At 39.8% G+C, this 27,988-nt stretch overlaps 1 protein-coding gene across 4 annotated transcripts in view; it reads right to left on the bottom strand.

The window, feature by feature from the left end:
- The window catches only part of CREB5 (cAMP responsive element binding protein 5), a 359,760-nt gene that overhangs the window by 118,173 nt on the left and 213,599 nt on the right, over positions 1–27,988 (bottom strand). Inside the window, exon 1 of one of the 4 annotated variants that reach the window (XM_032773793.1) lies at positions 19,897–19,945. The exons of the other annotated variants lie outside the window; for them this stretch is intronic. Coding sequence (XP_032629684.1) covers positions 19,897–19,943 — 47 coding nt within the window. The 5' untranslated portion in view covers positions 19,944–19,945. Of the gene's footprint in view, positions 1–19,896; positions 19,946–27,988 lie in introns of those variants that run through there. 4 annotated transcript variants of the gene reach the window in all.

Genomic DNA, 27,988 nt, shown 5'->3' with positions numbered 1-27,988 from the left:
TGGGTATTTGTATTACCACAATGGGGCTCCAATGGTTCTTGGGACCTGAAGGTGCTACTGTAATATAAATAATAATTAACAGCAGCTATAATAAAGAGATGTAATAGTATTGTGAAAACTGGAGCATCCTTGTGATGAGATCAGAGTGGAAACATTTCACAGAGATAATGGCAGCTGAGGAGGAAGAAGATATGTGAGTACATGGGATTTGCTGTGAGGATACATATTTAATACATTTGTAATTAGGAAATAGGTAGGCAGTGTGAAGGGGCTTTTGCAAAAGCCAAAAATCAGATAAAAAACACTCCTGACAGGAAAACATCGTGGTCTCTACAACGTGCAAACTTCTCTCTGATCAACACTGAACCTGCTCCACTTCCTCTCTATAGTGCCTGCATGAGGTGCCACAGGACTTGTTGTTGCTTTTTGCATGAGACAATTGCACCATATCCAACATAAGGTAAAAATCTGCCCAACTTTTCTACCAGCAGATATTTAGATTATTACCAGATCTAAGTTCTATAAATGGGGCTAAAAACCTATCATCTTCAAGAGGTGTGAGCTAGAAAATTTTAAAATTCCATTATTCCCATTTTATAGAAAATGAGACAAAAAAGAAATTTGGTGACTTGCCTAAGGTGATAACTGAGGTCTGTGGCAGATCAAAACCATATTTCCTAGCTTCTAGTCCTGTGCCTTAGCAACAAATATATGCCATATTCTGGATAGTATGTATTTCATGTTGTTCTTAGTTTCCCTGACCCTTCTGCTGCCATTATTATAGCTTCTTATGATTTCAAACATGTGATGCTCTATAAGAGGGAACGAACTTCTTCATTTTACATAAGTATTGCAGACCCTCATCTGTTCAAAACCTCTTCCTCGGAAGAAGGAATGTGTGTAACTGTGGGCGGGGGGGGGGAGGGAGAAGTGGCTTCTGTCTGTCTCTTCACAAACCTGTTTAGCAAGTTATAGCCAGGAGATAAGGCTGGCAAGAACCAGTTTATGGTCAGTAACATCCCACCACAACCCCTCTTCTGATTCCTTTAAAAATTTCCTGAAGATGAAAATGAATATTAAACCATTTCTTGGAAGACACCTTTGTGCCACCAGCATCTAGTGACAACTGTGTTAGTGTGAATGATGAGAGGGATGGGATGGAGAGCAAATCATTAACAGGAAAAAGCCAAAGAGAATGGCTCAAAATGTAGCTCAACACAGATGACCGAGCAAATGTTGACTACTCTCATTATTTAAAGGACTATGCTTTGTCTTCTCTGTCCACATACACAGCTGATGTTAGTGGGAGTGGTTCCCTGACTGAGAGAATATGTATCTGAAGCTACTTTTTGACCTAAAGATGGTACCGAAAGCACCACTGGAAAGACTGAGCTAATCTGATTCCTAAACTAATTTGATAACAAAAACACCCAAGTGCTCCTCAGGGGATAGAATCAAGTCCCTCCCATCTCCTTGTCTACTGCTGGATGATGTACATAGCAGAAATGCCTCACCATGAAGTGTCACAGGACATGATCTAAAGCCCAATGAAGCTAATAAAATGGCCCCCATTGATTTCAACCATGTTTGTATCAGGCCTGTAATGTGAAGTATTGCCTTTTAGATACTGACATTAAGATTATCTTGAAAAATATGTGCTAGCAGAGCGAGGGTCTATTTTTCCAGCAGTGTTCAAGGGGAATGGGTGAAAGATGATTTGAAGTTATAACTCACAGCAGTGTTTTTGGTGCCTGCTCCATCCCTTTTAAGTACTGTATTGAACATGAAGCTGTAGCTGATTTTGAGGTTGGAGTTCATTTGTTTTCACATCAATGTAATTAATTTCCACTGGAGATTGCATCTTGGGCATTTAATCAAAATAGGCCTTAAATAATTCTGGAAAGCTCATCTGTCTCCAATCTATATAATGTTTTAAAAATTGGATGCATGCCCTGCAATAACATTGCACTTTACAAAGCTGAAGGCTCTAAACTTGGGGGTATCAGTTACATTTAAACCATGGTAAATTAAAACATCCAGTTTCGGGTTTGCATTGATTTATAAATATTGACAAAACTACTTTTGCAGTCATTACCAATGTGGGAGTATGGAGTTAAATTTGCAACAATTCAGGGTTGTTGTGGGTTGTTATTTTTTGTCATTCTTACTGTAGCTATAGAAGCCTTTCATGTTGCAGATTAAGTTCCAGATAACTTGAAAATCATAAATCTTAGGGTTTTTTTTAAATGAATGCATATGACCAACCCAAGCCAATGCTCTTAATAAAAACCAATAATATTGAGGAATATATAACCTGCTGGTTCCCAAGTACAGTTTTGTGGCAGGTACAGTACAACAAGTCAAGGTGGATGTTTACTGCTGTCCAATGTTTTGAAGACCAAATGAGAGAGGAAATGTGATTAAAAATATTAAAAGGAAGAACTATGAATATAAAGCCTCTTGATTTCATAGTAAGAGTTTACTGTACTCGCCTGAACAGTTCTCAAGAACATAGACTCATAGACTCTAAGGTTAAAAGGGACAATCATGATTGTCTAGTCCAGGGGCCTGAAACATACAGGATTTCAGGGAACGGGTTGGAATGGGGGCAGGGAAGGGTTGGGAGGAGGCGGGGCAGGGTCTCATGGAAGGGGAGGTGTCAGTAATGCAGCCCTTGGGCCAATGTACTAGTCCTTATGTGGCCCTCGTGGTCAATTGAGTTTGAGACCCTTGGTCTAGTCTGACTTCCTGCACATTACAGGCCACAGAACCTTGCCAGCTCACTCCTCTGGCTCAGTTACTCATGATTTAAAGACTTCAAGTTACAGAGAATCCACCATTTACACTAGTTTAAACCTGCGAGTGACCCATGCTGCAGAAGAAGATGAAAAATGTTCACGGTCTCTTTAAATCTGACCTAGGGGAAAATTCCTTCCCAACCCCAAATATGGCGATTAGTTGGACCCTGAACATATTAGCAACACCTACCAGCTAGATATCTGGAAAAGAATTCTCTATAGTAACAGAGCCCGACTCATGAGAGATGGTAAAATCAGACGCATTTCAGTTTGAATATTTTAACAAGTATGTTCAGAACTTCTCTCCTAAATAGTTTTATATACTGTTACACCTGATGGCTTCCAAAACATGCCCCCATTTATGTGTAATATCTTCATTAAGCAAAAGTCATTAAGCAAATATAAATTTGAATAGACAGAGCACAACCTGTGACCCAGTCATCCTCATAATATCCTGAGAAAACAATATAAAATGATCAACATACCTACAACAGCAAAAATAAATGGGCCAGATTCTCAACTACTGTAAACTGATCTAGCTCTATTGAGGACAGTGTATCTCATTTATATCTGCATAATCCTGCTCCCATTGAAGTTAATGTGAGTGCTGCTATTAACATTAATTAGAGCAGGATCAAACTAATAAACATCTAATCTGTGGTTGAAATTTAAGGTACTTTCCTAAGTAATATTCTGAAGTAATGAGTTACATGGGTTAATGATATAAATCTATATTTTATTTTAAATCTATATTTTCTAATTTGTGTTAAATATTTTTTCTGGCTTGGCAATTCACATCTGCATCTCCTTTTCTTTTTTTCTTCTCCCACCCCTCCCCTTCTCTGGCCCAGAAATCTTATTTTAAAGAAAAAATATTTTCCCAAGACAGAATTTAATGTTAAAGGTGAGGATAAAATCCAGTTCCCCATTTCAGTCATGAAAAAAAAAGAAAAAGCACACTATACTATATCACTATTCGCCACTTTATTCCTACTGTTTTATCTCATCTGTTCTTGCCTGGAAGGGTTCCTCAGGTGGCCCTTGAATGTCTCCCTTTTAGTAGTTCAAATTAATTTTACAATAGTTCTGTTTTCCCCTGTTTCCCTTGTGAAGATTGTTACTGAAACACAATACTTTGACTAAAAAATTCCCTTGTAATGTAAGTAACATAAGTGGCAGTGTTCGAAGCAATTCAGATTGGGCTTTGAAAACTCCTGAGTGCAGGACAGTCTACTACTGTGTGAGATTTCGCAAACCTCTCTATTTTGGGGGGTCTGCAAAGCTAGTTCAAACTGAACTAATTTCCTCCCATTATTTAAACACATTTTATTTTCAAAGGCCAATCAATTTAAAAATAAATATGGATTTCTACCAGAAGAGATGGTGTGCAATGCTTGAGGTCTATAGATGGAAGGCTAGAAATGTCTGATTACTTAGGCCCGGTCAACACGCAGTAGTTTTTGTACCAGTACAGATATTTTGGTTAAGGGGATGATTATATATATACACACACACACACACTGATAAACAAACAAAGTTATACCAGTACAACTGCTAGTGTGGACACAGTTATACCAACATAAGCTTATCCTCCATACAGGAATAAGCTTATACTATATAAGTATATTTATACTGGCATAACTGTGTCCATGCTTGTGAGCGGCGAGGTGGGGGACTCTAACTCTTCTGGTATTGTTATAGTGGTACTATTTTTGTGTTTAGACAAGGCCTCAGTTTACATTGGCTTTGTGATACTGTCCTGAGGCATATCACTCACTGAAGGCAGCCCTTCGAGGATCAGCAACATAACTTAAACTGACTGACAGATGCTCCAGAATACTGCTTTTATCTGAAGAACCATCAAAATAGTTGAAATCAGCTGAGGCATCTGAGTTAAGCATTTCCAAATTTAAAAGGTCGGGAATGGTACTGTGGAGTTGTCAGTGGAAGGCCTTTCACAACTTAACTTGCTTCCCCTGCTAGCCTGACAGAGTAAGAGCATATAGACATTCAGAACCCATTTCATTTTTCAAGTGTTTGCTTGATGGGGCTGGGATGTTCGGCTGGGAAGGGGAGAAAGGATTTTTTGTTTGCTTTCTTTTTGGGGGGAGTGGACGTCCTTTTTCATCTCCCTTTTGTAAAAGAGTCAAAAATGTAAGTTTTCCTTAAATTATGTGCACATGTCCTAAGACATGTAGATATCTTATAAATATGTAACTTAACGAAAAGACACAAAGTGGCAGCTCCCTCAAGATTGGCATAACTGAAAATAAATTGGATCTTGAGTAGAGAGGAGCAACCCATATGCTCAACCTTTTGGGAAATTTTTAATAACCACCTGCACACTCAGCAATGTCCTGGTGAAAGAGTGTTGTGTTGTTTACACCTTTATTTTGGTGGCACCATTCTGCAAAGGAATAAATCTATGAGACTGCACTACATACAACAGTCTTCTCCAAAGACATGATCTCAGTTTGGAGAAGAGCAGGAATCTGCACAGCAGTGAGCACAGCTGATTTCCAGGTATTGGAAGACACAGCTTACTCACTTCATTGTGTTGTAAAGGCATAACAAGTGTGATGGATACAAAGAATACTGATAAAGTATGGTTGCAGGTTGGGCAACCAGCACAGTTTCTTGATGTTTGTAAAGCTTGAGAAGGATGAATTTAGCTCTTGAGTCACCTTACAACCTAACAAGTCACAAAAAAAGTTTGATCAGAAAATGTTAAGAGAAGTTCAAGGTTTAAGGCCAGTGAGCCAAATTTATCCCTGGTATAATGCCACTGAAGTCTGTTTATCTCTATCTTAGAAATGGTAATCAATCTCTTAAAAGGAGAAAATGTGGGCTGTATACATGAGTGATACTTTGCATTTGGCAGAAGTATAAGACCAGCTGTTTGTTCTTTATCTTGTGGCTATACATCTATCGAAAAAACCCTTGCTTAGCTCCTGGTCTTATTTCTACTGTAGACTTAACCGTAAGCCTTAGATAAATGTGGTGTTTGGGGTTCAGAGCTAAGTGTCATTTAGTATCATTTCTGATGTCTCCATACATGATGATGAGCTTCTTTTCACAAGGGACTTGGGATCTGATTTTAATTTGTGGTAGGGTTATGGTCACAATAAACGTCTATTTCAGATATTCACGAGAAATCGCGAATGCAAATGGAAATAAAAAGTGACTGTTTTCTTGTACATTGAAAGCTATGCATGTAAAACATACATATAGTAAATATCTGTTCCACATGGAAGCCCGCCACAATTCCATGATGAGACTATGCCTCCTCCTTCAGCACCAAAAAACATCATACTCGCGGGTCTGAGCAGAGATGCTGTAGTTTGCATGGCAGGGTTTTAATCCTCTTTTGTGTTTTTTAGCCACAAGGATGCCAGTTTGTGTCATTGTGTCTTGCTGACACTTAGAATCATAGAAGATTAGGGTTGGAAGAGACCTCAGGAGGTCATCTAGTCAAATCTCCTGCTCAAAGCTGGACCAACATCAACTAAATCATCCCAGACAGGGCTTTGACAAGCCGGGCTTTAAAAACCTCTAAGGATGGAGATTCCACCACCTCCCTAGGTAACCCATTCTAATGCTTCACCACCCTTCTAGTGAAATAGCATTTCCTAATATCCAACCTAGATCTCCTGCACTGCAACTTGAGACCATTGCTCCTTGTTCTGTCATCTGCCACCACTGAGAACAGCCGAGCTCCATCCTCTTTGGAACCCCCCTTCAGGTAGTTGAAGGCTGCTATCAAATTCCCCCTCACTCTTCTCTTCTGCAGACTAAATAAGCCCAGTTCCCACCACCTTCTCCTCGTAAGTCATGTGCTCCAGCCCCCTGATTATTTTCGTTGCCTTCCACTGGACTTGCTCCAAATTGTTCACATCCTTTCTGCAATGGGAGGCCCAAAACTGGACGCAATACTCCAGATGTGGCCTCACCAGTACCAAATAGAGGGGAATAATCACTTCCCTCAATCTGCTGGCAATGCTCCTACTAATGCACTAGGAACTTAATTGAGACCAACAATTTATTTCCTGTAGGCTATCAAGCAGCCATTGGTAAGTCAGTTTTATATGGTCTGGATTTGAACCCAGAGGTGAATGGTTCTGTAATCTATGACCAGCCCCCTGAGTAATCCAGTCCATGGGACAGCCAGATTCAAACTGGAGTTACTCAGATTTACACAGTTTAATTCAAGGCACAGTCACCCTTACACCATCATACCATTCAAGCAGCCAGGGCTGCCTCAAGGAGTGGATGGCGCGCTCCAAAAAGGACTTTAGCTGAGACAGACACAGTATATGCGGATTCAGCTTATTCTCTGGGCAGCAAAGTTCCTATGAAGCCCTGACTGTGATTTAAAGTTGCCCTTCCCTTGGCAGAATCCCTTTGGCAGGATGCAATGCAAAAACAATCTGCACTTTTCTTGGGTGAGTTCACCCTCAGGCAAAGAAAACTGTGCCAGTCCTTGGAGTCGAGGAAAGTTTATCCTTCTTACCCTCCATACCAGTGGGGATGAATCAAGCCCCTTAAATTAAAAAAAGAAAATCCCACACTGACTGAAAAATGTATCAGCTCCTCCAAACCCAAGGGCAACATCATTGTTAAAAAAAGCAACCTGGGAAACTTGTTCTGGCCCACTAGGATTTGCAAAATTGCAATAATATAAAATTGAGCAAACCTACAAGTTCAGAGCAGCTGAAGAACAGGCAGGTGTTACTCCAATGTATGAACAAGAACTGGTCTGTAGTCCAATACCTCTGAATCAAGTAACTGGGGTGATTATTTTAATAGCTGTAGGTGACAGTTGGGGTATTTAAAGCAACATAGGTAAATATCTTAAGTTTGATTGTAAAACAAACAGCAGCAGAACAGAGAACTTAATGTAGTGATAAAAGGCACTAATACTTAATCGTGGCTTGATAATTCTTTTTACTATGCTACTTTTTCAAGACGAATTTTTTATGTATTTAACCAGCAAAATGCACCCAATTTAACTTTCCTAATTACCGACCGTCTTACCCTGGGTTTGGGTTTAATTAACCCAAAGTGCATTATTTAAAACCCTTTGATGCTTTCTCTTGAAAAGGATTTGCTAGGAAATAAATCATGCTTATTTGCAAGAGGAAAAAAAAGAAAACATTGCCAGAAAAATCTACAGAAATAAGAAGTATTGGTCACAGGTGTGTGACCAATGTTGTGATTTCTATAGTACTTGTTATCGCTAACAGACTTTACTGAAACCCACATTCATTGCTTCAGAGAAGCATGCCACTTAGCGCATAGGTTCGCATGACATGTTGTTCACTGGATGGTTTATGACTGTGTCTTTACACTAAATATGAAGAACTCCAAACTACCTGTATATCGGCAAGCAGCTCCATTCACTCACTCTTGCATGATATCCCCACAGTCCTACTTTTCTGAAGGCCTTTCTCACACTGCTGTCACACTTAGCTGAGGTTGGCCAAACCACAAACTATTTGATTATGTTGTGCAAAATCCTATGTGCAAAACCCCTCTTAAATTAAGACAGAGAAAACAGCACAGTGATTGTAATGACCTAGGATTGCTTTACCCCTGGGAATAATGAAATAAAATTGGTCCCTCTCTATTTTTGTTCTTAAACTGAGTAAACCAAAATCAGTTTATTCAACTCAAAGTAAACCAGACAGATCTCACTTCTAAAAGTAAGGGGGGGTATGAATGGAGGTTGGATATGCAAGGATGACTGAACTGCGAACTGCTGGCTAAATATTTGGCTTGCTGTTGGTCCATGGCCAGTGTTTCCTTTGTAAATTAATCTCACATCTTTATTAAGTTAAACATTTCTTCTTCTTTTTATCTGAAACATATTTTAAATATTTTGTTTTTATGATGTCCTGGAACATGATATGTCCCCTTCCAGATCAAGCAAAATGGGAAAGTCTGACATTAGGCAAAATCACCTGAACACACGCTTCAGCCAATCAAAAAATATTTTTAAAAAATAATGTATCAAGGATCAATGCAGAGAGAAACAACCAAATGGCATTCTCATATCATCTGCTGGGGAACACTCATCCAAACTGCTTTCACAAAAGAGACCTTGCTATATAAGAAATGCAAATACACCTGCAAATCCAATAGTTTTTTCCAGACTTCCTATAAGATTTAAGCTTACATATCTTTCCATTGTGATCTTTCTTGAGGAAAAAAGTCCATTAAAAATCCCTTCTAAATGCTATATTTAATGTGCTTTGTTTGTCTCACCCCACGAACCTTCATTTTTATGACTAACAGAATCCAACTTTTAAATGGAATTTCATGGATTTCTTCATTAACTCATGATTCATCCCACAAGAAAAGGAGAGAAAAGAAAAATAATCTCCTTCTTCCTTAGGCCGATATTGAAAAGTGTTTAGCAATATGGGTGCCCAACTTGAGACTCCTTTTAGAGACCTGATTTTCAGAAGGGGATATACAGCATTTCTGAAATGCAGGCCCCTTTGAGGCACCAAAATAACTAGTTACAGTAGGAAGTCTTGGACAGATGCCTCAGCTCTGAAAAGTTCTAAACTATCTCATGCTAAATAAAAGTGCAAACCTACACAGAAGGCACGACCCTACACTTCATTCATTCATGGGACTCTCATTGAAGTGAACAAGAGCTCTTGCGTGGAGGTCTTGGCAGGATTGGACACATTAAGCGTTCCCCACTGAATACTCTGAAAGGGTAGGGAGAAAAGCCATTCCCCAAGTCTCTTCCATATACCTTTTTCCAAGGCCACTAGGCCCTGATCTTGCAAACACTGATATGAAAGTTTCAAGATAAGGACATCCATAAGTGTTTGCAGGACTGGGGCCTTGCAGGATTGACATTACCTAGAATAAGTCTAAATTAAAAACATAATTTGATTCAGTCATCCCATTCAAACTTAGAATTGTCACAGATGTGGGCAAATTTTGGCGATGAGGTTTTCTAAGCCAAAAAAGTGGGGAAGATAAAAGAAGATATTTTTCACGGCCATATAGAAAGCTGGAGAATGGAGGAGATTATGCCCTCAACTAAATAGTAAACGAGTTTAATTGTAATTAGGGCTGTCGGTTAATCGCAGTTAACTCACGCAATTAACTAAAAAAAAAATTAACTATGATTTAAAAAATTAATTGCGATTAATCACAGTATTAAATAATAGAATACCAATTGAAATTTATTAAATATTTTTGGATGTTTTTCTACATTGTCAAATATATTGATTTCAAAAAAGTGTACATTGTTCACTTTATGTTATTTTTTATTACAAATATTTTCACAGTAAAAATGATAAAAGAAATAGTATTTTTCAATTCACCTCATAACAAGTACTGTAGTGCAATCTCTATCATTAAAGTGTAACTTACTAATGTAGATTTTTTTTTGTTACATAACTGCACTCAGAAACAAAGCAGTTTAAAACTTTAGAGCCAACAAGTCCACTCAGTCCTACTTCTTGTCTAGCCAATCACTAAGACTAACAAGTTTGTTTACATTTACGGAAGATACTGCTGTCTGCTTCTTATTTACAATGTCACCTGAAAGTGAGAATAGGCATTTGCATGGCACTTTTGTAGCCGGCATTGCGAGGTATTTACATGCCAGATATGCTTAACATTTATATGCCTCTTCAGCCACCATTCCACAGAACATGCTTCCATGCTGATGGTGCTTATTAAAAAAACAGTGAGTTAATTAAATTTGTGATTGAACTCCTTGGAGTAGAATTGTATGTCCCCTGCTCTGTTTTACCCGCATTCTGCCATATATGTCACGTAACAGCAGTCTCGGATGATGACTCAGCACATGTTGTTTGATTTATGAACACTGTCACTGAAGATGTGACAAAATGCAAAGAGGGTACCAATGTGAGATTTCTAAAAATAAATACAACACTCAACCCAAGGTTTAAGAATCTGAAGTGCCGTCCAAAATCTGAGAGGGATGAGGTGTGGATCATGCTTTCAGAAGTCTTAAAAGAGCAACACTCAGATGAAGAAACTACAGAATCCAAACCACCAAAAAAAAAGAAAATCAACCTTCTGCTGGTAGCATCTGATTCAGATGATGAAAATGAACATGCACCAGCCTGCTCTGCTTTGGATCATTATCGAGCAGAACCCATCATCAGCATGGATGCATGTCCTCTGGAATGGTGGTTGAAGCATGAAGGGACATATGAATCTTTAGAGCATCTGGCACGTAAATATCTTGGAATGCCGGTTACAAGAGCGCCATGTGAATGCCTGTTCTCACTTCCAGGTGACATTGTAAACAAGAACTGGGCAGCACTATCTCCTGCAAATGTTACCAAACTTGTTTGTCTGAGCGATTGGCTGAAGTAGGACTGAGTGGACTTGTAGGCTCTAAAGCTTTACATTGTTTTATTGTTGAATGCAGGGTTTTTTTGAAAATAATTTGACATTTGTAAATTCAACTTTCATGATAAAGAGATTGCACTATCATACTTATATTAGGTGAATAGAAAATACTATTTCTTTTGCTTTTTTTACAGTGTAAATACTTGTAATCAAAAATAAATATGAAGTGAATGCTGCACAGTTTGAATTCTGTGTTGTAATTGAAATCAATATATTTGAAAATGTAGAAAACATTCAAAAATATTAAAATAAATGGTATTCTATTATTAACAGTGCAATTAATTGTGATTAATTTTTTTAATTGCACAATTAATCATGATTAATTTTTTTAATCGCTTGACAGCCCTAATTGCAATGCAGTGTAAAGGACTCAACTGGGAGATGCCCTGCATTCAACATTCTCAAATCTTACCAGCCTTGCCTACTCTAGGGTTTTCAGCAAAAAAATTCCACCATTGCTGCTGTCAGTTCAGCTCTACTACGCTGTGCAGGGTCAGAAATAATGGTGGAAAAAATGCTGCACTTGCTGGAGCCTTTTCTACTCCAGGTCTCCCACTAATGATAACACTAGTGGAGTATTAAAACCTTAGAAAACTTTCCCCAGGAAATTGTAATGGAGACTGTCTGCCAGGAGTACTGGTGAGATTTTTATACTGGGGCAAGGATTTCAAATCATTAAAGGGCATTTGCAAATTAGATAGTCTCACTTTCTCTTCACCAACGGGAATTCACTACTATTGAGGATTTATGCAGGAAACTTCCATTAGCCCTAATAAAAGTTACAGCTGTATCTCATCTGCCCACAACCCACTGATGACAAAATAGACCCCTTTAAATCTATCAATATTTCTCCTATTTATTTTAACCATTTCCTTACTTACTTTAATTTAAATGAATAGCATTAGAATAGTAAATGTCAAATACTGTCATTGCAGCACCTTTAATTATGATCATTTTCATTACAATAGTGACCAAAAATCCCCATCAGTGCCCCTTTGTGCTAGGCGCTGCACAGATACATACAAACACATGACCCTTGCCCTGTTAACAGACAAGACAGATAGGCAGACAATAGTCAAAAAATACAGGAGCAAAATGATTGAGATAAATACGTCTTGTTAGTTACTTTTTCATCCCTAGCCCCATCTGCAATCCCACCAATCTCTAATGTCCTTCTTCTCAGATAACCAGCTCTGCTATTGCTGCTCTCTCCCTCCTTGCTACCCACCCAATACTGATGTCTGCTTTCCTAATTCTCCAAGCACCTTGCTATCCTACCTCCACTGAAGCTGTGTGATACTTTGTAGATTTAGTTCACAAAGGTTCATATCAACTGTTTCTAGTATGTGTTCACAAGGCTTACACTCACTTTCACTTGGAATGTTTCATTGGGCTGCACTAGTTGATAATCAAAGCTCTATAATCTGTTTGGAGGAGATGGGGAAAGAAAAAAGGAAGCAATGTATTATAGGGGAGGAAGAGAGAAGAGAGAGCAACATCTTAGTTCATAACACAGTAGTTGTCCAATAAATGTGTAGGTTTAGCCTCAATTATTCTGTTCCCTCGGCCACTCATATTCCTATATATATTTTACAGGAGAAACCTGTTTATTCAAACTGTTTCAAAGACATCAACCATCTTCAGATAAATGGAGATTTCTATAGTCAAGGGAGCGACAAGGTAAGAGAAAATGGGCCAAATTTTCTTCTACTGTAAATGGGCACAGCCCTAATGACCTCTGCAGAGCAGAACCCAGGTACACTGCAGAGAATGTGACCCAATATCTTTCTCTTCATCTGGTTAGCTGTCTTTTGCAAACTGCAGGAAATAGTTCCTAGTAGAGCATGTGATATAATCACAGCTATCTTAGATTCAAAGTCAGAAACCCTATCCTAAATATATAAATGTCTTTTGTAGGCAATATTGTACCTAACAACATTAGTATGTAGGACTGTATAGAAGAAATGTCTGTGACACATGAAGTGCCCTGTGATAGACGTATGAAAGGTGCTACACAAAAATAAGATATATTGTATTCCACATATTGTACCATTTAAGAGCAGCATAAAGTACCCACTTTGAAGAGTAATTTTATCTACTGAGTATCAGAGGGGTAGCCGTGTTAGTCTGGATCTGTAAAAGCAGCAAAGAGTCCTGTGGCACCTTATAGACTAACAGATGTATTGGATCATGAGCTTTCGTGGGTGAATACAAAGTGGGTATTCACCCACGAAAGCTCATGCTCCAATACGTCTGTTAGTCTATAAGGTGCCATAGGACTCTTTGCTGCTTTTATCTACTGATGTATCCTATCAAATTGCCTGGTTGTAATTCTGATGTGCAGAAAGCTGTGTCTTTCTTTCAGGATTGTAACAAGGGTGTTCATACCACTATTACTCATTTTAACACTGGAACCTTGTGCTGTGGTTATAATGAAACACCACGGTACAAAATTAATTATGGCAGTGGGTCTGGAACCAAAAGTGTTCTGCTGAGTGGGTGATATTTTACCGGCTGTGTCTTAATCTAAGAATTCTACAAAACAAAATAGACCAAGCGTTGCATTTCATTAGGCTGCACTATTTGATAACCAAGGCTTTACAATCTGTTTGGAGGTGAAGAAGAAAGGAATCAATGTATTTCAGACTCTATATGTCACATTTAAGATTAGACATACCTGCTATGGGAAGGGTGGTGCCCAACTATTGGTAGTGATCCAAAATTTGTGTTAATCTATTGGGTCATCTTTGAAACAAAGCAGCTGTCTAGAAGAACACGTCCTGAAGATGGAAGAGTTGCAAAGATGCAGGTGTTTAGGGAAAGAAAGAGAGAAGAGCTTTATAAGCTCATCAAAAGCTCTCCGAAGTCAATGAAAAGACTCCTATTCACTCCAACAGGCTTTGGATCAGGTCCTAAGTCAAGATATTTTCTTCCCTCTCCAGAATTGGCCGGACAAACTGGAAACGGTTTGGGCAGTGGGACAGTGCACTCCACCCATAAACAGAGCACACATGGGAGAATGTGCTAGCAGGCAACAGATATTTTGTCTCCAAGCCAAGATAAAGGGTTGTGTCTCCTAACAGCCCACCCTCTGAGACAATAGTATAAAAGGCTGCAGTGAGGTTATGTCTCTGCGGAAATCTAGGAAGGAATGCCATCTGAGTAGTAAGCAGGAAGACATGTGCTCCCTGATGTTTGGTGTTGAAGTGGAAGGCATTAATAAGTGACAGGGTGCAGAAAGTCACTACCAGCTGGAGCATTTCCACAGAGCTCCATGTTTCTTTGGGATAAAGGGAAATATAAATCTGAATACAGGAGCAAATTCCCATCAGGAGAACCACCACTTCAGCTAGATGAGAAAACTAAAGGATGGGCAAGTGATTTTGCAGTAGAGAGGGAATAACACAGTTAAGTGGGTACAAACAAACACTAAACAGTGATGGCAAAATTACTGTTTTGAAATTATGAATTGCATCCACATTAACACCAAATGAATTCATGGAGATTACCATTATTATGATGAGTACCAAATGGTTTTAAAGGGATTATGGCAAACAGGAGCTGGATGCAAGGAGTCAATTATCTACTTATCTTGTCCATCTATTATTTAAGTGCAGAGAAAGACCTAGCAGTCTCTTAATACTAAAGTAACTTAATTTATTATCCTAACTGTAGTTTTCATGGCGGGGGTATGGAGGGGAAAGGCATAAGAAGCCTTCCCCTGTCCCTTTATCACCAGTGCAGGCACTTGACAGAATTTGGTCTGTGTGCTCCCTTGAATGCAGGTCTAAAGGTAAGGCTCATGCTCCCATCATCACTACCTTACCCAAAATGAGAATTGCTCTGACTCCAACACACCCAGGGCTACAAGATCTGGCAAAATGTGGGTAGGAGTGTACTCTGCCCCTTACAACGACAGGTGCAGCAGCTTAAAGTTCCCAGAGACTTTGTGTCTGATTTTTCTTGAATGCTTTTTTAAATTATGCACCTAAAATGTTGTTATAGAAGAGAAATTCTCATTCCATGAGATGGCACAAAGACTTGGCTATAACTTTGGCAGAGAAGGGAGAAGGGGAGAAAAAATTACTATGAAGACAAAGATAATGGTAACTATGAAAATAATTTTAGCATCAAATATAATATGTTGCCATCAAGGGATAGGTCTCATATCCCTTCTTGATTACACACCAGTTTTGCACTGGTATAACTCCACTGATTCACACTGATAACCCGGGTGAAAAATCAGGCCAATAGTGCATACTTTCTAGGAGCATGCAAAAAACACACCAGTTTTGCAAAACTATCATGATGGCAGACTCTGATATTCACTTGGAATTCTGGATTTACAAAAATCTGAAATCTTGAAACAAATCCAGTGAAATCTTCTTGTTATGAAGCAAAATCAGCTCCTACTTGCTCTCTCAGAGAACCCCCTTCACTAGAATCTGTGGGATCCCCTTTACCTGGAGTCAAACCGTGGAGGAGAGCAGGGAGCTGATGAACTTTATAACTGACCCTCTCACGGGTTCTGTTGGACAGTAGAAGTTGGCTGGCTCACTCTCTTGAGTTCAGTTCTTCAGGTACTAAAGATAGTCAAGTCAGTATGGAAATAGCACCAAGTTAGTTCCTCAATTCACAGAAAATATTCTCATCAGCAGAGCAGACCACTGCCTGTCCCCCAATTCAGCACCAATTTAAGTCTGAAGCACAGCTGAGCAAAAATGTTCAGTCAAAGCTTTTTTTTTCAGCAAAAAATGTACATTTGGGCTGACCAAAACATTCAGTGAATCCATGTCAATTTCACCCCCACTCACCCTCCCGCCCCGTGCCACAAAAAGCCTATTAAAATATTCTGAAAAAAATCAGAATGTCTTGTTGGGACATTTTCTAAATGAAACATTTTGATTTACCGATTTTAAATGACAAAAAAAATTCTGATTTGTTTGGAACTGCCAGCAAACCGAAAAATCAGTTATTTGCCCAGTTCTAATTTAAACACTAAACATGGGGCAGGAGTCCTTGGAATTGTCTTTTAATGTGGTTCATTTGCTAACATGAGGACTCCAAGTGGAGATAAAAGTTAGGGCAGTCATTATCAGAATGACTAAAAGTAGCGTCTGGAGAACCGCTGCTGCCAAGTGGCTGAGCAGCCAAACAGTTCCCCTAAACATGGCTTCTGTGGACTGGAAATGGGTTGAACTTGCTAGCTCCACAAACACTAAAGAAGGGGGACAGCTGCCCAGCCACCCATCCCAGAATACTTTGCCACAGGGGTTTTTCAGACCCATTATCCCCCTTGTACAGAAGACGACTAGGGATAAGGAAGGCACCCTGGGCCTGTGGGGGAAAACACCTGTGTGAGAAGAGAAAGCCTGGCTGACTCTTCTTTGTGTCTGGCATCAACTTCTAAGGAATTGATTTTAAAAATGAACCATGAAACCTTGTGAATTCAGGCTTCCTTGCAAAAGTTTTGCACAGCTCTAATAACCATGGCTGACATTTTTCAAAAGTATCTATTCGTTTTGGGTTCCCAGCTTGAAATACCTTTGGCCTGAATTTCAGAAATGCCAATCCCCATCGACATCAAGTGGAGTTGCAGGTGCTCAGCACATCTAAAAATCAGGTCCACGGTCTTTCAAGCTGGGCACCCAAAAAACTGGAGGAACCCAAAAAGAGTAGCTACTTTCAAATATTTTGTCCTATATCTGTTTGCATTGCAAGAGCACCTATCACTCTGGACCCTTCCCACTATTGTTTGATTTTTCTTGGGAGCAGTTGGGAAGTGCACACTGCAATGTTTATTGCATCTCATCAGTCATGTGCTTTTATTGTTGGGATAGACATGAGAGAGATTCAGTCTCCTTTTCTATTGTGTTACACTCATGTAAGTTTATTCTAGCAGCAGAAGTGACCAGGAATACAGATATCTGACATCTGATGTATTTTTTGGAGGGGTCAGTCTTCAGGATTTCCCCCTTTACTCCTTTCACCTGGCTTCAAGCCCACTGTGAGGTGGATGCAGCCCCCCTTGAAGGCCATCAGTGTGGCTACATGCATCGGTTATAGGGTATTCCTTAAAAGCAATACGATATGCTCCCCCAGCCCTACAGAGGATGTGGTGCATTGCTTTCTCAGCACTACAAGTCCCTGATGGTTTGAGATACTTGAGATCCAAACTACCTCTCTGCCTCTCTGTAATGCAATGTGTTGCCACTGGACTGCTAGACTGGCTTGAATAATACATTTTATATGCATTTCATTATGATAAGGGAAATAACATGCACACAGTATGTGTGTCAGGATAGGTATCTGTATAGATGCAAACAGATTGTGGCAAGGCCTGTATCTGTGCACAAGAGGGAGAGGATAATACAACAAGTCATCCTCTACTTTGTACTTCTGCACAAGACCAGCCACAGTGTGCCTGGAGGAAGCAGGCACTGCACAAGCCCTGACAGTCAGTCATTCTCTTCTGTCCCTCTGCCTCTCGAAGGGGCAGGGAGAGGAAAGGTGACGGAAAGTCAATGCCATCTACCAGAACTGGTCAGGCATGGGAGGATCACACACTGCATCTCCCCAAAAAGTGGTGGAGCTACAATAAGCATTGCAGCGTGCACTTCCCAAGGCTTCTAGGAGAAAATACAAGTCAGACAGACTTCCTATTGGAACTCCCAAAGCAGTACAAGTCCCCATCGCAAGACCCATACTTTCAATGGAGGGCTGGGGATTGTGACCCATGTGGCATATCTGGATTGTATGTGGCACACTATTGGCCAAATATTCAATGTGGCCTCAGGCTGGCCTTTAAAACTGTACAAGTCTGGCACATGAGCATGGCTAACTATCCAGCTTGAAAATCAGGGCATTTATGAAAATGTGGCTACATGTTTACTGTGTGGAAAATTATAGATAGGTTCTGCAGCAGGATATCTGGAGACCCAGGAGAAGATCAGGAGTTAAATTTGGCCCCAGAGAGGGTACTGGGGTTTCATGATTGTTACTGAGAACAAGTATCAGAGGGTAGCCGTGTTAATCTGTATCCACAAAAACAACAAGGAATCCGGTGGCACCTTAAAGACTAACAGATTTATTTGGGAATAAGCTTTCATGAGTAAAAAAACCTCACTTCTTCAAATGCAACTTTTACCCACGAAAGCTTATGCTCAAATAAATCTGTTAATCTTTAAGGTGCCACCAGACTCCTTGTTGTTTAACTGAGAACAGTATCTGATATTTTACTTACTCTGGTCCCAGTTCAGAAAAGCACTTAAGCCTGTGCTTAAGACCATTGTTATTCAGCAAAGCACTTCGATGTGCTTTGCTGAATTGGGTCTCTTGTCTACTGCTGAACCAATGGAAGCCACTATCCTTGCTAGCAGCATCATCAGTAAAGTCCCGGAGGGGGTCTCTTCCAGAAATGGTATCGTAATGGCAGTCAACTTGTGACAAAGAAACCTGATTCAGAGCTCCTGTGAGGAGACTGAGTACTTTGAGGACACCTACAGATACCAGGGATCTCTTGTTCAGCCCACATCTAAGTGCAAGCGCCATACAGATAGCTATTTACTTAATGTTAATTCCTACTTGTCCCACATGAATGGTTATGTACTTGCACCTGCACACCATGAATCTACAGAGGAAAGACCACACTTTTCTACACATAGTTAGTCTCAAGAAAAATGCCTTGAAGTCTGTTCATGGGAAGCACAAATATAAGCACCTGAAGGCCCTCATCCTGCAAAGAAAGCCACAGGTAGGCATAAAGCCCCACAGACTCCCATGTGGCACTGGATGAGTGCAATTTATGTCCATGTGGTTTACTCTGTAGGATTGGGGCCTCAGCGATCATTAGTTTAAAAAAAAAAAAAAGGCAAACAGAGTCAGAATGATGTCAACAGGCATTAGTGTGGAGCTCCAAGGCTCCTAGGGATGAGCTACATAAATGATTTATTTTCTAGAGAGTATCTTTAACAGTAAGACCTTTTACTTGCTCTGTTAGACAGCGGCTAAGCTGCTCTCTTCATACAGTTACAAATTCACCAGTTATACTTAAAGAACCATCCTTGCTTGCTCTTTTCCTTTTCCTTTTTTTTTTTTTGTCTTTTTGTGAAAAAGACACCCAGTTTCAAACCATTTTAAAAATATCAAAACCCTGGTGGAAAATAATTTGCAGCTGTGATAATATCACATTTTTTAAAACACCATAATATAGTTTTACTTTTAATAATAAAAGATAAAAAAGAGTCTGTGAATAATTAGAGATTGCAGTCTGAAGCCAGTTACAGTCACTGCAATTGATAATAAACTTAAACCCCCTTGGGAGCAGGTAAATGCTTTGCAACCCTGACCCCCTTGCTCTCACATTACTTAACAACCCTGCAGTTCCAGCATTACATCACCATTCAAGCGATTGGTTCCTGCATTTTAACTCTCTCCCTGTCTCCTCCGATTAGGAGCGACACAGTGATGCGGGGGGGACTTCTCTTGAGTTTGCTGCTCCTTGCTTGGGTTTGGTTCATTTTAAAACCATCTTCTGCTCTACAAGTCCAGGTTACACTCAACAGAAAAAAACTCTAGCAAAGTGAAAAGGAGAGGGGGATCGAGAAATAGGAGGAAAAGAAAGGGAAGAAGGAGGGGCAGCAGAAAAGTCTTTAGCAATCAGAAAAGGAAAAGAAAATTAAAAACAAACCTCATGGACATCACTGAGCCTGAATTCCCTGCTGAGGTGCAGAACATGAGAGCCCTGGAATGAGTGTATGTAGAACTTGAGCCAAAGCTTAACTAGCCCGAGTGAGTCATATCCTTCCCATTTGATTCCAGTCCAAATGATGATGTAATGCTCTGGCCCTCTCTCTCTCTCTACACTACCTCCCGCCTCCCTGCTCTCCTTTTTAGCTCAGTGCTGGTGAAGTCACCATTTAAATCTGGCAGAACTGAAGCAAAAACTTCAATGTAACCAAAACAGCCCCAGGCCAAGTTCCAGACGTACTGAGACTTGGTGGTGCAATTGCCATTGGAAACGGGTAAACAGAGAAAGAAACAGTGCCGCCTCAGAATGGCCAGAGCAGCTGCCTGCGAAATCAGAGTAAAACCCGGGGAACTGGGCTGTCAGTGATTTACTGGTTTTGATCAGAAGATATTACACACACAAAAATGCCCATGTGTTTCAGGACCTCAAGAAGGAGAAAGAGCAATTGGGAAAGGAGAAGGGAGGGCAAAGGAGAAAGGGAGACAAGGAGTGGAGAAGAGAAAATTTTGAGTGTGGGGGGGATCTTTTAGGGTGTGGGGAGAACAGATATTCAATATAGGCATTTGCACTTTTACAGGTTTGATTCATTAAATCAGAGCAACTCCACTGACTTCAAGCTGTGTAAACCTGGCAAGAGCTTGAAACCAGCCCCCCCTCATTTTTGCAGGGTATTTGTGGGGCTCTGTTTGAGTTTCTTGGGCTGTCAGTGAGGTGAAATGCGCAGGTGTTTTCTCTCTAAAGAATTTCAGACTCTTTTATCTAAAAGCAACAACAACAACAAAAAACAACCACCAAACCCTACTGTACTCAATCACACCATTGCAGCACCACTATCTGTTCAGTCTTGAACTTAAAGAGATTCTTCTACAAGCTTAAGAAATATTCCATATACTTAGATGGACAATACACTGGAACTGGTAAAGATTGCTTAAAACAGAGGAAACTTTTCAAGTGAAATATTGTAGTTATATGACACAAGTGTTTCCAGTGTTAGCAGCTATATTACATAGGGCTGAAACACACCACGTGTCTATCAGGGTAGCTTAACAACACTGAGGTTTCTTTTACTGTTCTTTCACAATTACTTTTGATCCATGGAGTAAAAACGTAGCTCCATTGTGAAATGCAATGCTTGTGTTTTTAAAAAGAAACATTAAATTTCCTATCACTCTATTATCCTTGAATATGCCAAATGTGAAAACGTACGTTACGAAACAACAGAAAGATCAGCATGACTTGTGCTTAGAACATTGCAAGGATAATCAGAATGGGCTCTCTTTAATTACAGGTCAAGAGAAGAATTTCAACAAGCAGCTCAGAAAACCCAACCACCACCCTATACAAATAAAACAGAAAAGCCTTTACTGACATCTGGGTTGCCAGCCACATCCACCTTTTCCATACCTATCACTTCTTTGGACAGCTCAGGGTAAATTTCAGTATTACAAAAGACTTGTGGGGGCAGGGGGACAGATTTCATAAAATCTGATGAAAATATAAAAGCCAACGATATTTTGTTAATATTATGGTTTCATTTTATAGCAAAATATTTTCTATTGCTTACAAGCATCTTGGCAGTAAATGGCTCTTTGTAGCTGAATGATTGATAGCTCCAGCCATTTAATGCCCCATATGCTGCAAAGCAATAGCGATTATTGTTAAGTAGTGAAGTTTTCCCAGGATGCTGTTATGGCTATCAATGTTCTTAAAGATATACACTTCCAGGGGTCACTACTGCTAATTTCAGCTTGGTTGGTTTCAGTCATGAATTTAAATGATTAATTTTCTGGGCATATCAGTGTACGACACAGGCAGGGTGAGAAGAGGAAAAAGCAGTGGTTTGTCCCATTCAAGTGGGAAAGCAGGCTGCCCTCCTGCGTGACATCCCCAATCGATATAGATGCTGCAGCCACGCTGAGTGACACCTTTATCAAGCAAAGCAGCACTGAATTAGAGGTGATCAGCCATAATTATTACTGGCGCCACCGAAGCCTGTGGCTTGACGGCATCAGATGTGGTTGTTATAAAGTTTAGTCCATTGTGTCAGTGGCCTATATAATTCATTTATGTCTGAATTACCAGCTATTGATTTTTTTTTGTCTTCTATAATGTAATAAAACAAAAGTTAGATCATTCCAAAAGCTCTCTTTTAATTCCAGGCCTTTCTGGCTGTTTTATTTTTAATCCCAATCCTTTTTCTTTTCTTCTTCCTCCTTTTAAAAAAAGCTATATTAATTTTCTTGCGAAATTGCGACAGCTCATCTTTCCCTCTCACTCCCATTTTATTTTGTTTTCTTACACTTGCAGCTCTGGGTTACACAGCTTAACTTCATTATCTGTCTTTCAGTTATGCCATTGGGATTGCCATAAACAAGAATGGTCCCAAAGCAGAACCCTGCCCCCCAACTTTTAAGGAAGTAAAGGTTTGATACAGGGATAAACTCAGAGGCTGAGATCCATGTCTAGTAAGAGAAGAGCTTCCACTAGGGCAAATATTTGCAGACAGAAAAACTATTATACTAATCACTGAGGTGTTATAGATCTCCCTGCACATGCACATGTATCCACTCCTACAGCTTTTACTCATTACTAGCCCCCTTAGCTCCAATGACATTATTTACAGGAGTAAGGCCCATAGTTCAGCCACCTACTCTAAGCAGAAAGTAGTTGTAAGAGAAAATTCTGTTTGCCCAAATCAAGCGCAGACTCCACAGTCCCCTCTATGGCTATCTTCTTCTGTTAAAGGGGTATGACAGTGACAATATGGTAATGCTAAGTGGTCCATTAAGTCATTAATACTTACAGAAATATTGTCTCTGAAGGAAAGAGCTCCTTGAAATAAGTTTTTTTGAAAGAAAGAAAGAAAGAAAGAAAGAAAGAAAGAAAGAAAGAAAGAAAGAAAGAAAGAGAGCACTGATTCAAACAGATTCTCATGAATTAGAGATTTCTCAAAATGAACAGATAAGACCAGTATGGCCTGGACAGCACATAAAGACACTTTTTAAAAAAAATAGGGTACGTGTACAATGAAAGTCTCATTTTGAGAGCCAAACTGTTTTTATATCAAGTTCATGTTTCAAAGGAATTTAAAAAACATTTGTACTTGTTGGTGGAAATGCAAAATGTTCTTTCCATCTCAGGTATTTTCAAGGCCTATTGATTTTTTTTTCCTTTACAGGAAACGCTGTTTTCCCATTTTTCTTCCTGTGACCAGTCAATGATAAAGAATATCCTGTACTCAGAGGAAATTCCACTCACATACAAGAGCTGCCCCTTTTTATCTGTTTATTAGCCTCTTTTTCTTCTCCCTTCCCCCCACTATCCCTTGCCACTATCCTTATGTTTTCAGCAGTCGGCTACACTCAAGAATAGGCCTGTTGTGTTGGGAGTTGTGGGATGTTTTAGTTCTAATGGGAGAATTCTTCAAAGCAGTACCCAAGCCAGTCCAGTAATGATTCCAGTTTAGCTGGCTAGCTCCGGAATGCCTACAACACCCTCCCTGCAGCGTATTTCATCCTTAGGGAAAGGGTGGTGAAGCACACCACAGCTGTTTGGTGTAACAAAAAATGACAAATTCACTGCTTCTGCTAAAAGGTTCCAGTCTGAACAACATCTGAATTTTGAGAGCTCAGATCTCAGGGCACACTAGGATTATCTCAAAAGCAGCAATATTATAATAAGGAAATTGTATGGACTGCTTGAACAGGTTGTGAAAATAGACTGAGAATGTGGCTGGATAAATCACCAGTTCTAAACACATATATCCACGGGCATACCCACAAACGCAATGGCTCTGATCCTGTGCCTGTTGAAATCATTGGCAATGGGCAGAAGATAAGGCCCTAAATATAGTGTAAAACTGTATTTATTATATATTTTGTGTACACTACTTGGCTTTTTTATGGGCTTGATTGGAATAACAATTATTCCACAGTGAGGAAGGTATGTTTGTCATCCAGACATTATTTTTCATTTTTAAACCTAGATCCCTTACAGTCCCTGTGGAATTAAGGAGGCCAGATTATTTTAGGGTTAAATAAGCTTTAATGACCATCATATGTACAGAGCCTTAAACCTAGCACTGAAAAATTATTTTTTAATAAGTGGCATCTCTTCCTTTTTTAATTTAAAATAACCATCCAGGTGGTTTCCTAAGGATTTCTTTGCAAATTGCTTCCAGTGAACCCTTCCAGTCACAGACCACTGCAAACCCATGTGGTGTTATTCAGCATTCGGCTCAACTTGGGTGTCCTGTGTTTTTATAGTGGACAGAGTCTGAGGAATTGTCTGCCCAAGTGCCTATATTTAAGGGTTCTATTTCACAATATACAGAGGCCTCTGGCCCTAATCCAAGAAGGATTTAAGCATGTGCTTAATTTAAGCATGAGTGGACCCACTGTACTTCACCTGAATTACTCACAAGTTTAAAATTCCACTGAGAAAGTGGAATTGTCTAAAGCATTTACCTGACTTAGGAGCATCACTCCTATTGACTTTCAATAGGACTTAGGTTCCTAAGTCACTTAGGTACTTCTGAAAGTCTTTTGCTGGATCAAGGTCAAAGTGCTCAGCACTTTTCAAGATTGAACCGTAAGAGAAGTAAAGCATGTCTCTCTATAAACTCCCTAAATTGTTTTAAAATAAAATAGCAAGAAATAGTCTTTGCAGGAAACACTCTCAAACTTCCAATACATCGGTATTGTATGAAACTTGTTTGTACCACATCTCTCTCTCTCTCTCTCTCTCACACACACACCCCCCCCTTGGGAAAGGTGCACGGTTGATAGTCCTGAAGACTGATGCTCTTTAATAGTCCACAAAATATGTACAATACAGGCATGAATGGCAGCGAAATTTCCCCTCATTTCACCATGAACCTCATCCATGACCTTAAGGGACAACCTCTAGGGATGTGAGAATAGTTAAGTCTCCTAGCCCATTCCATTCTTAACCTCTCAGGTGAGATTGTTAAGCTAGTTAATGACAACTGTGCTAGAATTTTTTGTGATGTGGACATTTAACAACTAGGAAACAGAATGAAACATCACCTACTCATTAAACATAGGCCAAATAGCCTTGGGCCAGATTTGAGCTGATGACCTGAAAGCGAAGAACTCTGGACGGAGTCAGTCAGTCCGTCCAACTAGCTAGTTATTTTATTACAGCTGTAAACCACAAATGCTTACAACAAATAATGCAGCGATTTATGCAAAATAGTAACAGTTTACATTTCTATTGGACCTTTCAGCCTGAAGGATCCCAAAACACTTCACAGACTATATATAAAAAAACAAAGAAATGTAATCACCTCTGACAAGAACAGTGGCAACCAACCAGCACACTGCACAAGAACTGGGGGAGTGGAAAGGACAAAGGTAAACACCCACAGTTAAAAATGATATGTAATTAGTGTTTATGAAGACCAAAGTGAGACCTAATTCTTCCCTTACTTGTATCAGCATAATTCCATTTGCTTCAATGGAGTTACTTATTTACACCAGTGTACACTACTCCATAATAAGGACCATACTTCTATTCACAATCTAGGAAACTTTTGTCATGTTATCTCAAATACCTCAATCTTGTTTTTCATAAAAAATGGGAAATAGCATTTGTTTCCTCATGAAAGCTGGCTGGAAATTTTTCAAGGATTTAAATAAATAAATAAATAAATAAATGCCAATCTGTTGAAACTAAAACTGTGAAACAGGACTGGATTTGGTGACTTTTCAGAACTTTCAAAATGTTTAATATCAACATTTTCTTTTTTAATTAGAGATATCTCTACCTCCTAGAACTGGAAGGGACCTTGAAAGGCCATTGAGTCCAGCCCCCTGCCTTCACTAGCAGGGCCAAGCACTGATTTTTGCCCTGGATCCCTAAGTGCCCCCAAGGATTGGGCTCACAACCTTGGGTTTTACAGGCCAGTGCTCAAACCACTGAGCTATCCCTCCCCCCTGAAAAATTCCAGTTTTCCAATTTGAAATGAGATTCCATTTCAAAACTTAAGCTAAGCTTCAGGTGGGGGGGAAGGGGAGGACAAAAATCAAAATCAAAATTTCAAAATAAGTTAAAACATTTTGATGGACCCAAAACAACTGCCAAAATGTTGGAGTGTTTTGGATCACAAATATTTTTGCAATTTTGACTTTTCGTCCCGATTTGCAGCAGGAAATTTTTTTAAACTCTTGGAAATACTTGCAGGATGGGAAAACCGTTTCCTGCCCAGCTCTATTCTGCATCCCCTCCCAGTGTACTTCAGAGACGAAGAGAACTGACCTCAAATTAGGAGAGCAAAAACTGAAGTAATGCCATAAGGCAAATCTCAGCTGGGGAGCAAAGCACAGGAGATCAGTAATACTGTAGGAGTGAGCATTGAATAACAGTTCAATCAGACTCTAAAATTAATTTTAGTCTTTCCATGACATTTTTTCCTTATAGGTTTTCTTTAACCTGTTTTATTCCTTCAGCCTGAATAATAATAATAATAATAATAATAATAATAAAGTTTATATTCCGATGATTTTTTTAAAAATCAGGCAAACCTCTGGGACTTAACTCCTGTTGGGGAATGGGGTGAGGAACAAATTCTGGAGCTCAGGTCTCTCTCACTTTGGCACTGTAAATTCAAGGCACTGTCTACTAATAGCTAGTTCTACGATTATGTCATGGAGGTCACAGAATCTGTGACTTCCGTGACCTCCGTGACATTTTCTGTCCCAGGGCTGAACTGCTGTTGGTAGGCAGCCCCATAGCTCTCAGCAGCTGCTGGCAGAAGCCCCCAGCAGCTCCTAGCATCTGGGCAGCAGGGGGACCCCAGAGGTCCCTGGGGGTCCCTCAGAGCTCCCATTCCCCCCAGGTGGCTAGGCTCCCCACAGTTGCCCAGCCGCGGCGGGCAGCAGGATCCTCCCCATAGCAGCCTAGCTGAGGAGGGGGGCCGGAGCCCCCTTCAGCTGCCCAGCTGCCAGGACAGGGATTGGACCTTGCAGCAGCCTAGCTGCTGTGCGTACTGGACCCTCCTCCCTCCCCATTTTGTCAGGGATATTTTTAGTAAAAATCACAGACAGGTCAGGGGCGTCCGTGATTTTTTTTTTTTTATTGCCCGTGACCTGTCTGTGATTTTCACTAAAAATATCCCTGACAAAATCTGATCCTTAGTAATAGCACATAAGTTTGCTTGCTTCTAAAGAAGTGCCTTCTTTGTTGATAATTCAATTGGCCATTCATTATTTCTTGCATGAGTATCAGTGACCATTGTCAACCATTAGCAAACATTTATTGGATTCCAATCTGAGCAATCTGAACCCGATTTGTATTTCAGAAGCCATGACAGCACAACCCTCCAACTAACAAAAAGTTTTTAGAAAATACAATACAGTTCAGATGCCAAAGGATTTTTTTAAAATAAATACTTTTCAATTATTAATAATTTAGTATGTGTATAGTGCCATAAGTGTGCATGAACATTACAATCTAGGTGCCTGATTCTGTACCCACTAAGTTAATGGCAGCACTCTTCTTGATTACATTGGCACTGGATTGGTCCCATAAATAGTATCTCTTTGTCATTCAATGATTCTTATTAACACAAAGAGTTGCATGAATCCTAGTGACATCATTTATACGTGGCTTCATCCATTGGCTTCCCAGCAGAGTTCAGAATTCATTTATGTCAAACATCTCATGTCTAGATACCTTACCTGTACCATCCTATTTTACCATTGTACTGTGCTTCTGAGAAACAAGAAGGTTTTTGGCAAGAGCACTGAGCTAAAGCCACCAGTCAGGGTCACATTGCGAGCCCTTTACTTGCAATGGTGAGCAGTTACACGAGTTGTCCCACTGAAGTCAGTGCTCTCCAACTTAAGTAAGGACGTCACAAATTGACACCTAAGAATTTAAGCTCTCTGACTGATCAAACAAAAACTGTTAACTCATAGAACATATTTTTATTTTAATAAGGAAAACCCCTACCTTCCACCTTACTATATAAAATGGGGGTAAAAACGAACCCTAATTCCTGTGCACTATT

This window comes from Chelonoidis abingdonii, chromosome 2 (genome assembly GCF_003597395.2).
Source record: "Chelonoidis abingdonii isolate Lonesome George chromosome 2, CheloAbing_2.0, whole genome shotgun sequence".
Classification (NCBI taxonomy): Eukaryota; Metazoa; Chordata; order Testudines; family Testudinidae; genus Chelonoidis; species Chelonoidis abingdonii.
This window is presented reverse-complemented; position numbering and strand designations above follow the sequence as displayed.